Source organism: Strongylocentrotus purpuratus, unplaced genomic scaffold (genome assembly GCF_000002235.5).
Source record: "Strongylocentrotus purpuratus isolate Spur 01 unplaced genomic scaffold, Spur_5.0 spur5_scaffold_15, whole genome shotgun sequence".
Lineage (NCBI taxonomy): Eukaryota > Metazoa > Echinodermata > Echinoidea > Camarodonta > Strongylocentrotidae > Strongylocentrotus > Strongylocentrotus purpuratus.
In genome coordinates, this window is record NW_022145600.1 from 36,762,451 (window position 1) to 36,779,656 (window position 17,206).

Below are 17,206 nucleotides of genomic sequence, written 5' to 3' on the forward strand. Positions count from 1 at the left end.
TATATCCTGGTGTTAAAGTCGAAATAGGGACTGGTAACGATCCGTCTGACATACAGTCTGTCATCACGACTTTCAATGAAATAATATCCATCGTCCCCGAGGATGTCTATGTAGATACCAATGAGATGTGGTTTGCTGCCATAGCAGGAAAGAGTAACTCTAGGCTTCAAATGGACGTGCGGATATTTTCTAATGACTTATCAAGTGAGTGAGCAAGTGTGAGATTAATGTTCTTTTAAAATATCGGTGGAATATAATATTAAAGGTACTATGTCCCTTTTGCAGCCAACCTCAAATTATGTAGAACTTTGCAGGAATTATGAATATGTCATGTATGTCCTATCTGTGAAATTTAAAAATTGGCAGTGATCTCATATTCAAATTATGCAAGGAAACCCGTTTACTTGCTAGACTTCACTGTCAGACACTTCTGAGTGACTGACTGGCTTTTTTCTTCTTTGGTAATAACATACATGAAAAGAGTTGTAAAGGGTACATGAGCATTTTTCTACATCAATAACCCACTTCTTGTGATGGCCAAGATTAAACTGATTGAATCTTTGCGCAGCATAAAACGTATGACCATTCGGTACAATTGACTGAGAATCAAGACTATTACTTTTGGGCTCTATAGCCCTAAAGTCGATTTGACAACTAATAGTTGTTATTTTCCCACTTGAAGACATTTTCTAGCCCCACCTTTTTTTAGGGAAGTTCTAAATTAGTATTATCTTTCAAATGCAGTTGGAATTTAACTTTTTCATTTTTTTTGGCCTGCAAATGGGACATAGTACCTTTAATAGTAATGATAATAATGATAATAATAATAATAATAATAATAATAATAATAATAATAATAATAATAATAATAATAATAATAATAATAGGTATTTCTATAGCGCCATCTATCTAGAAATTCTATTCCGAAGCGCATTTATTATTACCTATTATTATTACGCTCCAGCATTTCAAGGAATTAATTCCTGTCGAGTACCCATTTAAATCACCTGGGTTGAGTTTGGCAAATTTCGATCAATGTATTGCCAAAGGATATTAGTGTCGCCAGGCGCGGATCCACGAGCCCAATTCTTTCGGCCCGGCTATGGCAAGCCCTTTGTGTAAAAACTAGATAAACTCTGTTTTTCTCAGATAAACTCAGTTTATCAACAGATAAACAGAGTTTATCAGATAAACGGAGTTTATCAGTTGATAAACTCAGTTTATCAGAAAAACTCAGTTTATCAGTTGGTAAACTCAGTTTATCATTGATAAACACAGTTTTTCTGATAAACTGAGTTTATCTAGTTTTTACACAATGGGCTTGCCATAGCCGGGCCGAAAGAATTGGGCTCGTGGATCCGCGCCTGAGTGTCGCGGCTGGACTGGAACCGCGGACCTCAAATTGGGATCGACAGTCCGGCGACGTATCCACTCGACCACGACACCTCTAAAGCTCTGTGTATCTGAGCAATGATAACTGGTATTTGTTCAGTTACAAAAAAGAAGAATTATTAAACACCTGTCAACTGATGAAGATAAACCATGTTTCCAGTTTTACCACAAATAATAGTATTGAGAAGGTGCATTTAGCGTGCCTAATTACTACAAGTAATCAAAGAAAACATAGTGGAATCGATTGTAAGATTTCCAAGCAGTTTGACCTACACATATGTTACTTTTCGTATATTCTACTAGCCGTGTTTCCTTGTTCGAGATCAAACAGAAACGTGTCACGGACTGTCGTATGTGATGGACTTTACCAATGCGATCGTTACGAGGACGAATTAGTATGCGGTAAGTCCAAGAAAAACAGATATTTGGTACTGCGGTCATTAGAAATATGACATTAATTTTTGTTGTAGTTATGAGATTGTAGCATATATTAATAATTTTATTTTTTTATTTTATTTATTTCTAATCTTTTGACAGGGTAGCCCATTCACCAACAAGCAGTGGTCTTCCATGGGGCCCTGAATGAACATATTTACATCGTTTATAACATTTATACAGAACAGTTACAAAAATAATACTCGTTTGCAAAATAAACATATATCATTAACCTAGTAAACAGTAGTGTCAATAGGAAAATATTAATTAAGTCGCAATTATGTGAATAAGTCATGTAAATATTACAGAACATGCACGTAGTGTATGTTCGGCTGAGCCATTCACAAATTACAACTTTGTTTAAAAACATTAGGGACTTTTAGATTGAGTGGACGAGAACACGACGAACGCCGCTAATCACGCGTGTCAACGTACTTAACTGCACATGTTGACTACAATTAGAAATCTTTTAGATTGCACTCGACGATATACATGCATGCAGGAAGTAACACTATGAACATCACGGACAAAGAAAGAGGACAAAATATACAGTTCCTCATTCTACCCTCAACAAAAGAACATCCCTTCACTGCTGTTATGTAAAAATGTGTAGAACAGGTGAATATGCATGTGACACCTGTTCTACACATTTTTACATAATAGCAGGGAAGGGATGTTCCTTTGTCTACCTGAGGAACTCTATGTTTTATGCGCACGCGGCATACTAGTAAATTGAGTATGTAAAGGCGCTATATAAATATAAATATGTGTATGTATGTACTAGATTTAGGAAAATCAAGGTTGACACACTCTCGATCGCCGACTGAGACGTCGTAACGCATGCGCAGTGCCTTAAAATGACGTCACACGTTGCAGTCTGGGGCACAAAGCTGCTCCGAGATCCCTTACAGTTTTGCCTGGGACCGTGAGGTACCCAGTTACCGTGTGTTGCCGCGTGGAGGCACTGTAAGAGTCTTGGTGGAGGAGAGGCTTTGTACTGGCAGGGGAAGGCTTATATACGCAATCGACTTCCCTTTTCACCTTGCGGTTAGCAAGCGGCAGCAGCTAAAGCAGAAGTTGCAAGCACTATGCTAAAACTACACTATGCTAATCTATTTCTACATACTACTCACTATGAACATGACTGACAAAGAAAGCGGACAGAATATACAGTTCCCCAGGTAGACAAAGGAACATCCCTTCACTGCTAGTATGTAAAAATGTGTAGAACAGGTGTCACATCCATATTCACCTTTTCTACTTATTTTTACATAATAGCAGTGAAGGAATGTTCCTTTGTCTACCTAAGGAACTGCATATATTGTCCGCTTTCTTTGTCTGTCATGTTCATAGTGACTGCACTAGACGCTTCACTACATCATGTGTCTACTAATTACACAGTTCAATTCTTTCCTACGTGTCTTTTAATACGAAATCTTACAGATAACTCAGCACCATTTCTTCAGGAAGGCGAATCACATTTCATCTCCTTACCAACCACCAGGACAACACGATTTTATAACGCAACCTTGCTTCAAACAAACGCTACTAATGGATTTCAAATTGTGTTCCAGTCTTTGAATCTCATCAATGGCTATGCTTATGCTAAGTTCGAAATAGGGACTGGTAACGATCCGTCTGACATACAGTCTGTAATATTAACTATCCATGGACCTAGAAACACTGCTCCTGATGATGTCTATGTAGATACCAATGAGATGTGGATTGCTGCCATAGGAGCAAAGAGTAACTCTTGGCTTCAAATGGACGTGCGGATATTTTCTAATGACTTATCAAGTGAGTGAGCAAGTGTGGGATTAATGTTCTTTTAAAATATCGGTGGAATAATAATAATAATAATAATAATAATAATAATAATAGGTATTTCTATAGCGCCATCTATCTAGAAATTCTATTCCGAGGCGCATTTATTATTACCTATTATTATTACGCTCCAGCATTTCAAGGAATTAATTCCTGTCGAGTACCCATTTAAATCACCTGGGTTGAGTTTGGCAAATTTCGATCAATGTATTGCCAAAGGATATTAGTGCCGCGGCTGGATTGGAACCGCGGACCTCAAATTGGGATCGACAGTCTGGCGACGTATCCACTCGACCACGACACCTCTAAAGCTCTGTGTATCTGAGCAATGACAACTGGTATTTGTTCAGTTACAAAAAAGAAGAATTATTAAACACCTGTCAACTGATGAAGATAAACCATGTTTCCAGTTTTACCACAAATAATAGTATTGAGAAGGTGCATTTAGCGTGCCTAATTACTACAAGTAATCAAAGAAAACATAGTGGAATCGATTGTAAGATTTCCAAGCAGTTTGACCTACACATATGTTACTTTTTCTTTCTATCTTCTCGTATATTCTACTAGCCGTGTTTCCTTGTTCGAGATCAAACAGAAACGTGTCACGGACTGTCGTATGTGATGGACTTTACCAATGCGATCGTTACGAGGACGAATTAGTATGCGGTAAGTCCAAGAAAAACAGATATTTGGTACTGCGGTCATTAGAAATATGACAAATTTTTGTTGTAGTTATGAGATTGTAGCATATATTAATAATTTTATTTATTTTTTGTTTTTTTCTAATCTTTTGACAGGGTAGCCCATTCACCAACAAGTAGTGGTCTTCCATGGGGCCCTGAATGAACATATTTACATCGTTTATAACATTTATACAGAACAGTTACAAAAATAATACTCGTTTGCAAAATAAACATATATCATTAACCTAGTAAACAGTAGTGTCAATAGGAAAATACTAATTAAGTCGCAATTATGTGAATAAGTCATGTAAATATTACAGAACATGCACGTAGTGTATGTTCGGCTGAGCCATTCACAAATTACAACTTTGTTTAAAAACATTAGGGACTTTTAGATTGAGTGGACGAGAACACGACGAACGCCGCTAATCACGCGTGTCAACGTACTTAACTGCACATGTTGACTACAATTAGAAATCTTTTAGATTGCACTCGACGATATACATGCATGCAGGAAGTAACACTATGAACATCACGGACAAAGAAAGAGGACAAACTAGAAATGCAATCGTGTCACAACGATGTGCGTGCAATGACGCCATGTTTCTACGTGTCAAACGAAAGAGCTTCTCTCGGACTATCCAGAGCAATTCGTACGAAGTCTGTAGCTTATGTGATATTGGAGATAGGTAGGGCGAAAGAAACGCCTTAACAGTGACCTTGATGGGATGGTAGTGGCTATGCCTACGAAGTTTGAAAGAAATTGGGATAGGGAAAGAACCTAGAAATGGCTCGCAAGCAATGCGTGCAAAAACCAACGGGATTTGGTGCATGTTCGTCATTGCAATAAAGATCGTTCTGGGAGCCAAAAGCGTGAACCCGATATGTCCCATAGACAATGCGTGTAATGCATGGGCGGAAAACGTACAGGATCTGTATTATGACCGGAGTTAAATTGTTTTTTCTCTCTCTCTCTTGATGTCTCTTAATGGGCCGTATTTGGTATCATTGGAAAGAGAATTTCATGGTTGTTATTGTAAACCACTCTCTTTTTTTCTATGAGAAACCAATCGAAACACGTGATGTAAAATAGATTTATAGTACAAAATGGCGTCTTTAATGACCCCCTCGACCAATTTCAAAAATCCGGCCACGAGGTGCCCTGCGTACTGCAACTCTAAATGTCACTGCAAAATTTTAAGAAAAAAAAAGGATGTTTAGGGGGCGAAAAAAAGTCTGAGAAATGCCGTCTTAGCCGATACGTGTTATAATATTGGGCGGAAAGCGTATAGTGACCCTTATTCAAATGTGATTTACTCAAAATTTTCTATGTGAACATATACCATACTTGGGATCATTCGAAAGGGCACTTCATTGCGGTCAGTTTAAAACCATTGTCATCTGCGCGCAATGTACTGCACGCATTATAGGCGCTATTACGTAATGCATAGCAAATTCATCATTTTTGGCGATAACTTTGTGCTGACATATTAAAATTTTACTAAACTTGGCAGACAGTTGTCACTTATATGGATACATATATCTGCCAAGTTTCATTGATATAGGTATAAAGATCGCTATTTTAGAGCAAGTTGAAGTTATTTTGGAATTTTCTCGAAAATGGCGAATTTGGAGGGCATTTTTCTCAAAGTTGGTCAGTGTTAGGGTATATAATTTTGTATATGGCTGGAAAGGGCATATCTTCAAGTATCTAAATCCAAAAAAGGGTACGGGTTTGCCAAGCCATTATGGAGATACGGCCACAGAAAGAAAGCCAATTCCCAGAAATTTAGAGGGCGCTATTTATGTTTTGCATAGACATTGGAGCATGAAATTTGGCATGGCTATGTGCAATTATGAGATAAGGATAATGTAAGATTTAAACACAAAACGAAGTTTATATGAGAAAGTTAGGGCAGTTTTAGATTTTTAGGGGTCCATTTTTCAAGAATTTGAGAGATTTTTGACGGAGTCAGTTTCAGATTTAAATTTTGAGTACGAAGATGGCATTTTAAAGGTCAAGTCATATGTCGCAGATGAAAGAACATCTCTCAGACTATCTAGAGGAATTTGTTAGAAGTTTGTAGGATCTAGGATAGTGGAGATGAGAAGGAAGAAAGAAAGGCCTTAAAATGGACCAGAAACGGACAAAATGGCGTCTGGACGGTTATGCATGAGTGATTTCAAAAATCGAAAAAGTAGGTGACCTTGATGAGATGCTAGAGACTATGTCTATGAAATTTGAAATGAAAAGGACATGAGGAAAGCACCTAACTAGGAATAACAAACACTACGTGCAAAACGAATGTGATTTTTGGACGATAAGAATATTAATGGGGCAGAATGTGAACGAAAACAAGGCAATGACGAAGGTTCGTCATTGCAAATATACAGTTCCTCATTCTACCCTCAACAAAAGAACATCCCTTCACTGCTGTTATGCAAAAATGTGTAGAACAGGTGAATGCATGTGACACCTGTTCTACACATTTTTACATAATAGCAGGGAAGGGATGTTCCTTTGTCTACCTGAGGAACTCTATATTTTATGCGCACGCGGCATACTAGTAAATTGAGCATGTAAAGGCGCTATATAAATATAAATACTTCTACTTCTACGACGATACTCAGCAGGATCCATAAGTCAGGATGTAGTGCTGAGGAATAAACTATCTAGTTCTTGGTCTAGATGCTTGGTGGAAGCGCTCCCTTGAAGCCCTCCAGTGAAGTAGCGTCAAGGGTGATCTTTGAAAGTGCATTCCACGCAGTTACTGTCCGAGGGAAAAATGAATTCTGGTAGAGCTGGGTGCGGGATGGGATAGCCAGCAACTTCTTTGAGTGATACTGTCGTGTGTTGCTGGCAATCATGGGTGCTGTGTAATGGTGTGCATTGATGGCTATTGTGTCGTTTTGGATCTTGTACATGAGGTGGAGGCTTGCAGCATTTCTTCTCCTCTCCAGGCTCTCCCATTTCAGATGTTGAATCATGGCCGAGACACTGGCCATACGACGATATCTCTGGAGGGTGAATCTTGCTGCTCGCCTTTGTACTGCCTCGATTTTGGATATATGCTTGTTTGTGTGAGGGTTCCAGACCCTCACATAAATGTGTATGTATGTACTAGATTTAGGAAAATCAAGGTTGACACATTCTCGATCGCCGACTGAGACGACGTAACGCATGCGCAGTGCCTTAAAATGACGTCACACGTTGCAGTCTGGGGCACAAAGCTGCTCCGAGATCCCTTACAGTTTTGCCTGGGACCGTGAGGTACCCAGTTACCGTGTGTTGCCGCGTGGAGGCATGCGCAGTGCCTTAAAATGACGTCACACGTTGCAGTCAAAGCTGTTGACGTGCAAATCTAAAAGTCCCTAATCTCTTAAATGAATTGACAGAGGAAGCCGTTCTCAACGAATTATCTAGCTTATTCCATTAAATATGGAAGAAACAATTGGGCTACACTTATACCAATCAGTGTGAAATCTAGGCACACGTAAACATCCACTGTCTATTTGCCTTGTATGATGCTCATGTACATCATTAGGACTGATTAAGCCTACCTGAAGGTAAGAAGGTGCTAAGTTATGAACGCATTTATATATCATCATAACGCGACTTAACTCAAACCGCTTGTCTAGTGTCATCCATTTAAGACTTGTGAACAAATCAGCCGACGGTGTGTCATATGTCTTGTTCAATATTATTCTTGCGGCCCTCTTTTGATTTTTTTTGCAGCTTAGTTGTATGAGAATGAAATCTGTTCGACCATACAACAGAGCAGTAATCTAATCGTGGCAACACTAGACTCCAGATATCTCCAGATTTGAATATTGGTACCACCCGAGCCTTTTTCCATTCACGTGGAACAACTCCTGTAGATAGGGATTTGTTAATGATATCACAAAGAGACTCTGCGATAACATTCTTCGTCATCTTTAAAAGTTTACAGCTGATGTGATCTTCACCAGTTGCTTTATCTATACTCAGATTATCAATCTGTTTCAATACAAAATCCTCAGTAATCAAATTCAAATTAAATTGTGAACGAGTTGGACCAATATTATTGTCCTCGTCTACTCTCAGTTGAGACGTATTCCTTCGCAGGTCCTTTGTAATCTTAGTAGCATTAGAAATGAAAAAGTCATTAAAAGCTTCAGCAATATTTGCATTGTCTGACACATTAGCACCATCAACATTTATGCTATTGGGAGATATAGGTAATGACTTAGGCACAAGGTTTCTCAAACAGCTCCACATTTGCTTACTATTGGTATGATTTTGCGAGATCTGGTCTGCATTATATTCTCTTTTTCTCTCTTTGGTGTCCCAAAGATCATCACTTTTGTTAGCTTTAGCAGCTTTGAGAACTTTATCACGTTCTGTCATAAGCTTAACAATCTCGTCAGATATCCATGGACATGCCTTTTTTCTTATCCGCTTTTTAAATACTGGTATGTGCTTGTTGATTATATTATTGAATAGCGTCAACCACATATCCCACGCAACATCAACATTATCTATATCTTTTATGACCTGCCAAGGAGTACTTCTCAATTCACTGTAAAATTTCTCCTCGTCAAGATTTTTAAACGAGCGAAATTCTGCGTATTCTGATTTTGTATGGATCTTTGCACTAAAATCGCGAACCGTATACACCAAATAATGATCACTTATGCTAGTTTCAAATATTCCCCATTCATTGTAAAGTTCCTTGTCTGATACAAATATCAAGTCATTTAAAGTAGAAGAGGTATTTGTAACTCTTGTCGCAGTATCAATTAGCTGACTTAGCCCGTACATATTTGTATAAAACATTAACTTTTCAGCATTCAGATCAAGTTGGTGTGGCATACAATCACAATTGAAATCACCTAAAATAATACAGCTCATATCTTCCGAGAGAGCAGAGTCCAAATTTCCGTCTAATTCTTCAAAGAAATCAACGTGAGAATTTGGAGGTCTGTAAAACTCTCCAACCAGGATGGGAGACTTATTTGGATAATGCAATTCAAACCAAAGTCATTCCAAAGTAGATGAAATCAAATCATCTATTCTTTTATAATTGAACCTCTTGGGTACAGCCACACCACCACCATGTCGCGTACGGTCTCTACGTAATAAAATATAATCATCTATATACAATTCAGAGTCATCAATCATGGAGTCGCAAAATGTTTCATTTAAACCAATAACATCAAGTGATGCATTTCTCAGAAGTAATCTAAGTTCGTTAATCTTAGCAACTAAGCTATGAATATTCAAATGAGCAAATTTTAAGCCCCTGTTTCTAAACGGAGGAACTGAACCACCTTCTGTTTAATGATACTCTTACTCAGTTCATGAGATTGTTCCTGAAGATTATGATGTAGTATGCCAGTACCAGAGACAGAGTTTAACTGCATGTTGCCATGACGAGACGTAGATGCTCGTGCCACCCCTGTTGAGCTTTTGTCAGTGGAAGCATTGGAAGAGCAGTTGCAGATTTTAGCCTCCCTCTCGGTGCAATCATCTCGAAATCCTGCGTTGAAGATCCAACAACTCCAGCGTAGGACATTTGCTGAGTAGGTGTAGGTGGCCCTTGTGGTCGCTCAATAAAGTGGCGTAGATTGGAGGCAAGAACAGCTTGTCCTGCCTTATTAATGTGGACCCTATCTCTGCCAAGGTGCCTGTCACCTATGTTATCGTTGTCTATGAAACCCCATCTCCTTTCACGGGCAGCTCTTTTCAGTCGCCCATTTACACCATCGACACTGCGCCTCTGATGAACCGATTCCCATCTGCGGTGTATAACACTAGACAAGCATACATCACAGCCTTTTGCTGCAATCACGTCTGCTAATGCTATGATGTCATCGGCGGTGGATGTACTACCATTACCTTTCGACAAGTCATTTGACCCGACATGTAGAACGACGTCTCCTTTCGCCTGTACACCCTCAGTAGCCTTCTTAGAGGAGATATCAGCCACCGTTGCCCCTGGGTTCGGATGGCAGACTACTCGATGTTTTCGGCTCAGGAGTCGGCCCTCGATGTGCTTGATCATCGAGTCGCCTTCGACGACAATATCAGGTAGCTCAGACAAGCGGCGTTGGCGATGCCCTTGTCGGAACTCATTGGTTTGGTCGCTCGTCGACATCGAAGTCGAAGGATTTGCGTCAGTGCCTTCGAAAACAGCAGCAGGTACCTCCAACAAGCGGCGCTGGCGATGCCCGTCTCGGTACTCTTTCATCTGGTCGCTCGTCGACATCGGAGTAGGAGGCTCGACCTAATAACCTAATGCCTCTTCTGATATTAACAATATGTCTTTGTATTTATTTTATGGCGTGCGTTATTAAAGAAGATGGTATAATACTTTCTTCCTACATATGACACACCAATCAAAGAGCTCCCGGAAGAGAATCAAAAGCTTGGTCACAAGCACAGCACATTGTCAATAGGAAGTCCTTTGTATGGTAATTACGATAGGTCAATTTTAGTTTCTAATGAACAGGCTAGTTAACTTGTTATTAATAACAAATTCTAGATTTCTATGATAAATTTGCTCTCTGTCAATAAAATGTCACGCTTTCAGTAGCTTTTAACAGTTGTTGCAACTTATTGTTGGTAACAGGTTTCATGAAACATTGCACAGGTACACGGACACGGAATAATTGAAATAAGGATGGTGAAATGTTAAGCCTTACATTTCGCATTCTCTCACATTCTTGTCAACTGTTTCATGAAATTGTGAAGTTCATGAGTGTCTTGCAATTTTATTGATGAACTCCCTTCATCATTTTAAAGACAGGTTTGGTTTGGTTGTCTCATGGACTTTTCTTTGATATTTTAGTCACTGGGGTTATGGTTTTTGTGCTCAAGTCCTAATAGGGTATCCTTTTTTTCAACGTATTTTCACAACTCGGTAGGGGCGAGGGACATCTCCTGAAATTGTCAGAAATTTCAATCACACGACTTGACCCCTCAAAGTTATTGAGAGCATCTAGGTCGGTGATAAAAAAAAGTGTGGCAGTCTGAATGTAGCTGTTGAATAGCCCCCCCCCCCCCCTCCTCCTCCTCCTCCCGAACCCCAATGTTGGATCCAAGCACCAAATTCCTGTCAATATAGTGTCATATGTCTGCAAATCAGGAAGTGCCAGTCTTTACAATCTGTTGAAGAACAGAACATGTTTCCTTAAAAAAATGGTGCCCATATGATTTAAGTGGGAAAATGTATTTTTTGGTTGTAATGTCCAGCAATACTCTCTAGCAAAGATATTTCGTGCATTGGGTAGGTGGGTTGAAACCGACCTGAGTTTGATTTCTGTTTTGAAGAGCTCTGAAAGATAGAGTCAGGTCTACAAGCTTTTCTAGAGTAGCCTAAATGATCTAAGTAACTTAAGGGGGTCAAAACGTACGGATAGTGAAGGGTTATGTTTTAGAGAGAAGCTCCCAGATAATTTGGTGCAAGGTGATGAAGTTCAAGGACTAATCTAGTTGTAGAACTGATCAGAATCATCTTCAGATGCGAAATTTATTTGTTGTTACTTTACTCTTTTCTTCCTCATATTAATTTCTTTCCTACATGTTTTTAATAAAAAATCTTACAGATAACTCAGCACCATTTCTTCAGGAAGGCGAATCACATTTCATCTCCTTACCAACCACCACAACAACACGATTTTATGACGCAACCTTGTTACAAACAAACGCTACGAATGGATTTCAAGTTGTGTTCCAGTCTTTGAATCTCTACTATGCTGATAAGATCGAAATAGGGACTGGTAACGATCCGTCTGACATACAGTCTGTCATCACAACTTTCTATGGATATAGAACCACCGCTCCCGATGATGTCTATGTTAATACCAATGAGATGTGGTTTGCTACCATAGGAGCAATAAAGAGCTCTAGACTTCAAATGGTCGTTGAAATATTTTCTAATGACTTATCAAGTGAGTGAGCTAGTGTAGGATTAATGTTTTTTTTAAATATCTGTGGAATCTAATGATAACAATAATAATAAGTATTTCTATAGTGCCGTCTATCTAAAAATTATATTCCAAGGCGCATTTATTATTACCCTGGCTTTAGCCTAGCTGCATTACAGTGCTTCAGCATTTCATGCAATTAATTCCTGCAAGGTACCTATTTACCTCAACTGGGTTGAGTGTGGCAAATGTAGATCAATGTCTTGCCAGAGGACATTAGTGCCGCGGCGAGACTCAAACCACGGACCGAAAGTCCGGCGACGTACTCACTCGACCTCGACACTTCTACAGCTGTGTGTATTTAAGCAATGATAACTGGTATCTTTCCAGTTAAAAAAAAGCAGAACTATTCAACAACCGTCGACTGAAGAAGATAAACCATGTTTCCAGTTTTACCACACACAATAGTATTGAGAAGGTGAATTTAACGCTCCTAATTACTAAAAGAATTTTTTTTTTTTAAACCTAGTGTAATCAATTGTTAAACTTCCAAGCATTTTGACCAACTCATATGTCACTTTCTTCTCTATCTTCTCGCCTATTCTACTAGCCGTGTTTCCTTGTTCGAGATCCAACAGAAACGTGTCACGGGCTGTCGTGTGCGATGGACTTTATCAATGCGATCGTTACGAGGACGAATTAGTATGCGGTAAGTCCAAGAAAAACGGATATATGGTACCGCGTTTTTTAAGTTTTAAGTTTATCCGGGAGACGGATGTCCAGGGGGAAGGTGTCCGGATACGGTAGCTGTCGGGTTACCCCCCCCCCCCCCCCGAACCCCAAAGTTTGGTCAAGGCACCAGATTTGTTGTCACTAGGTTCTTTTAGATTTGCACGACGAGAACGTGGACTGCTATGTGTGACATCCTTTTAAGGCACTGCCGGACACTGCCAGTGCCGTAAAAGGACGTCATATTGCCTTAAAATAGATATTCATTGATTTTAAAAACTAACTTTATTTTCATTATTGCAAAGTTGAAACTTTGATTCGACAAGGTTATCACAATTCAATGCTTGGAAACATTCGAAGTAATGATTATCATAAATTACAAAACGCTTAAATATAGCCCCGGCATAGCACCTGAATAGCTCTTCGAACGCTGCTGAGATGTGTGAGATCACAGTATGGACATGATTTGCACAAGCAGACGATGTCCCATGACATCTCACACATTTTCAGTGCCTGTGTTTTCATCTTCTCTTGAGTTCTTTCTCTTACTTCACTACCGCCAGGCTAAATGTATAATCTATTGCCTCGCGCATAGTTTTATTTTGATGACAAATGCAGCGATACAAAAATAAAGGAATCTGTCGCTTGTAAACAAAATAAGACGCCATTGTATATTCAGCTGCACACACCGCTGTATGTTCGGCGTTTCAAGAGGGAACAAATGCCGCCCTTAATATCATTCCGGGAGGTTTTCAATTTGAAAGTCTGGTTTCTTTGATTGTTAATTAATCCCTATCCTGTGTATTTACATGCAAAAGATTTTAGCTATCGGAATCGGGTCATATCCCCTTTTGAATGGTTTGACATGCCATTACATTTATATGCACTAAACTCATTATAATTTGACAAATAATAGCTTCGCAATATGTTCATTCTTTATGGGATGTCGTCTGCTTGGGCAGTAGTCACTATGAATATGACTGACAAAGAAAGCGGACAAAATATACAGTTCCTCAGGTAGACAAAGGAACATCCCTTCACTGCTATTATGTAAAAATGTGTAGAACAGGTGTCACATGCATATTCACCTGTTCTACACATTTTTACATAATAGCAATGAAGGGATGTTCCTTTGTCTACCTGAGGAACTGTATATTTTGTCCGCTTTCTTTGTCAGTCATATTCATAGTGAGTGGTCCATATAGTGACGTCATTAAAACATCGTTATTTTTTCCGGCGAATCTCTTGTATATCCCAGCTGCTATGGAGGTGGTTGTATTTGTATTTTTTATAAATCACCCGATATGTAGTTGACCTAAAACTTGTACGATGGCCATCTGTTAGCTTACCAGTTTCTAGTGATACAATAGTTGACATATTTGTGATTTTCTTTGAATTTCACCTTTAAAAGGATGTCTAGCTTGGCAGTCCACGCTCTCGTCGTGCAAATCTAAAAGTCCCTAATATGAAGTTATATGTCTGCATATCAGGACAAGCCAGTCTTTTAAAATTCGGAATAACAGAAAGGAAACAAAATTAATGGTGTCCATATGATTTAAGTGGGAAAGTGTAATTTTTGTAATGTTCAGTAATAATTTCTAGCAAAGATATTTCGTGCATAAGGTGGATCGGTTGAAACCGACCTGAGTTTGGTTTCTGTTTTGAGGAGCTCTTTCGGATAGAGTCAGGTCGACAAGCTATTATAAAATACCCCAAGTGGTCTAAGTAACTTAAGTGGGTCAAATCTTCGGATAGTGTAAGATGTTTTATTCGGGAGAGGTTCCCAGATTAATAGTCAGTCCAAGGTAATGAAGTTAAGGTACTAATCTCTAGTTGAAGGACTGATCAGAATCATCTACAGATGCGAAAGTTACTTGTTGTTGTTGTTTTGTTTTTTATAATTAATTTCTTTCCTACATGTCTTGAAATAAAAAATCTTACAGATAACTCAGCACCATTTCTTCAGGAAGGCGAATCACATTTCATCTCCTTACCAACCACCACGACAACACGATTTTATGACGGAACCTTGCTACAAACAAACGCTACGAATGGATTTCAAGTTGTGTTCCAGTCTTTGAATCTCTACTATGCTGATGATAAGATCGAAATAGGGACTGGTAACGATCCGTCTGACATACAGTCTGTCATCACAACTTTCTATGGACATAGAACCACCGCTCCCGATGATGTCTATGTTAATACCAATGAGATGTGGTTTGCTGCCATAGGAGCAATACAGAGCGCTAGACTTCAAATGGACGTTGAAATATTTTCTAATGACTTATCAAGTGAGTGAGCTAGTGTGGGATTAATGTTCTTTTCAAATATCGGTGGAATCTAAATCTCTCTGTATCGAATAATAATAATAATAATACATAACATTTATTAGGCGCTTAATACTGATGTTTCTAAGCGCACAGTGTTCTGATTAAGAGAAGACTATAACCCGAACCAATGGTAACTGGTATTTTTCCATTTAAAAAATAGCTGAATTATTCAACACCTGTCGACTAGAAGATAAACCATGTTTTCAGTTTTACCAGAAATAATAGTTTTTATAAGATAAATTTCACGCGAATAATTACTACAAGTAATTTTTTTAAAAAACATAGTAGAATCAATTGTAAGAATTTCATGCATTTTGACCTACTCATATGTCACCTTTTTCTCTATCTTCTATATTCTACTAGCCGTATTTGCGTGTTCGAAATCCAACATCAACGTGTCACGGGCTGTCGTGTGCGATGGACTTTACCAATGCGATCGTTACGAGGACGAAGTACCATGCGGTAAGTCCAAGGAAAAAGGATATTGGGTACTGCGCTCCTAAAAAACTATGACAGATTTTTGTTGTAGTTATGAATTTGTAGCATATATTAATAATAACCTGATGCTTCTTCTGATATTTCAATATGTCTTTGTATTTATTTTATGGCGCGCGTTATCAAAGAAGATGGTATAATGCATTCTTCCTACATAATGACACATCAATGACAGCGCTCCCGGAAGAGAATCAAAAGCTTGGTCCCAAGCACAGCACATTGTCAATAGGAAGTCCTTTGTATGGTTATTACGATAAGTCAATTTTAGTTTCTAATGAACAGTCTAGTTAAATTGTTATTAATAACAAAATCTAGATTTCTATGATAAATTTACTCTCTGTCGATCAAATGTCACGCTTTCAGTAGCTTTTAACAGTTGTTGCAACTTGTTGTTGGTAACAGGTTTCATGATACGTTGCACAAGTACACGGACACGGATTAATTGAAATAAGGATGCTGAAATGTTAAGCCATACACTTCGCATTCTCTCACATTCTTGTCAACTGTTTCATGAAATTGTGAAGTTCATGAGTGTCTTGCAATTTTATTGATGAACTCCCTTCATCATTTTAAAGACAGATTTGTTTTGGTTTTCTCATGGACTTTTCTTGATATTTAAGTCACCTGAATTATGGTATTTGTGGTCAAGGCCTGATAGGGTATCCTTTTTTTCAACGTCTTTTGACAACTCGGTAGGGGCGAGGGACTTATTCTGAAATTGTCAGAAATTTCACTCCCACGATCGACTTGACCCCTCAAAGTTATTGAGAGCATCTAGGTCGGTGTTAAAAAAAGTGTGGCAGTCTGAATGTAGCTGTTGAATAGCCCCCCCCCCCCCTCCTCCTCCTCCTCCCGAACCCCAAAGTTGGTTCCAAGCACCAAATTCCTGTCAATATAGTGTCATATGTCTGCAAATCAGGAAGTGCCAGTCTTTACAACATGTTTCCTTAAAAAATGGTGTCCATATGATCTAAGTGGGAAAATGTATTTTTTGGTTGTAATGTTTAGCAATAATCTCTGGCAAAGATATTTCGTGCACTTGGTAGGTGGTTTGAAACCGACCTGAGTTTGGTTTCTGTTTTGGGGAGCTCTGAAAGGTAGAGTCAGGTCTACAAGCTTTTCTAGAATAGCCTAAATGATCTAGGGGTCAAATCGTACTGATAGTGAAGGGTTGTTTTTTTGGAGAGAAGCTCCCAGATTAGTTGGTGAAGGTGATAAAGTTTAAGGACCAATCTAGCTGTAGAACTGATCAGAATCGTAAGCTCCCAGATTAGTTAGTGCAAGGTGATGAAGTTCAAGGACCAATCTAGTTGTAGAACTGATCAGAATCATCTTCAGATGCGAAATTTATTTGTTTGTTACTTTACTCTTTTCTTCCTCATATTAATTTCTTTCCTACATGTCTTTAAA

The 17,206-nt window shown here is 38.7% G+C and overlaps 1 protein-coding gene across 1 annotated transcript; it reads left to right on the forward strand.

Annotated features, from left to right (window-relative positions):
* Positions 1 to 1,701: 1,701 nt before the first annotated feature.
* LOC115924201 lies at positions 1,702 to 15,804 on the forward strand. The gene is made up of 7 exons (XM_030986099.1): positions 1,702 to 1,794; positions 3,271 to 3,624; positions 4,219 to 4,317; positions 11,922 to 12,266; positions 12,853 to 12,951; positions 14,915 to 15,262; positions 15,665 to 15,804. The coding sequence occupies exons 2-7, from the start codon at positions 3,546 to 3,548 to the stop codon at positions 15,802 to 15,804; spliced, it is 1,110 nt and encodes a 369-aa protein (XP_030841959.1). The 5' UTR covers positions 1,702 to 1,794; positions 3,271 to 3,545.
* The last annotated feature ends 1,402 nt before the right edge of the window (positions 15,805 to 17,206 follow it).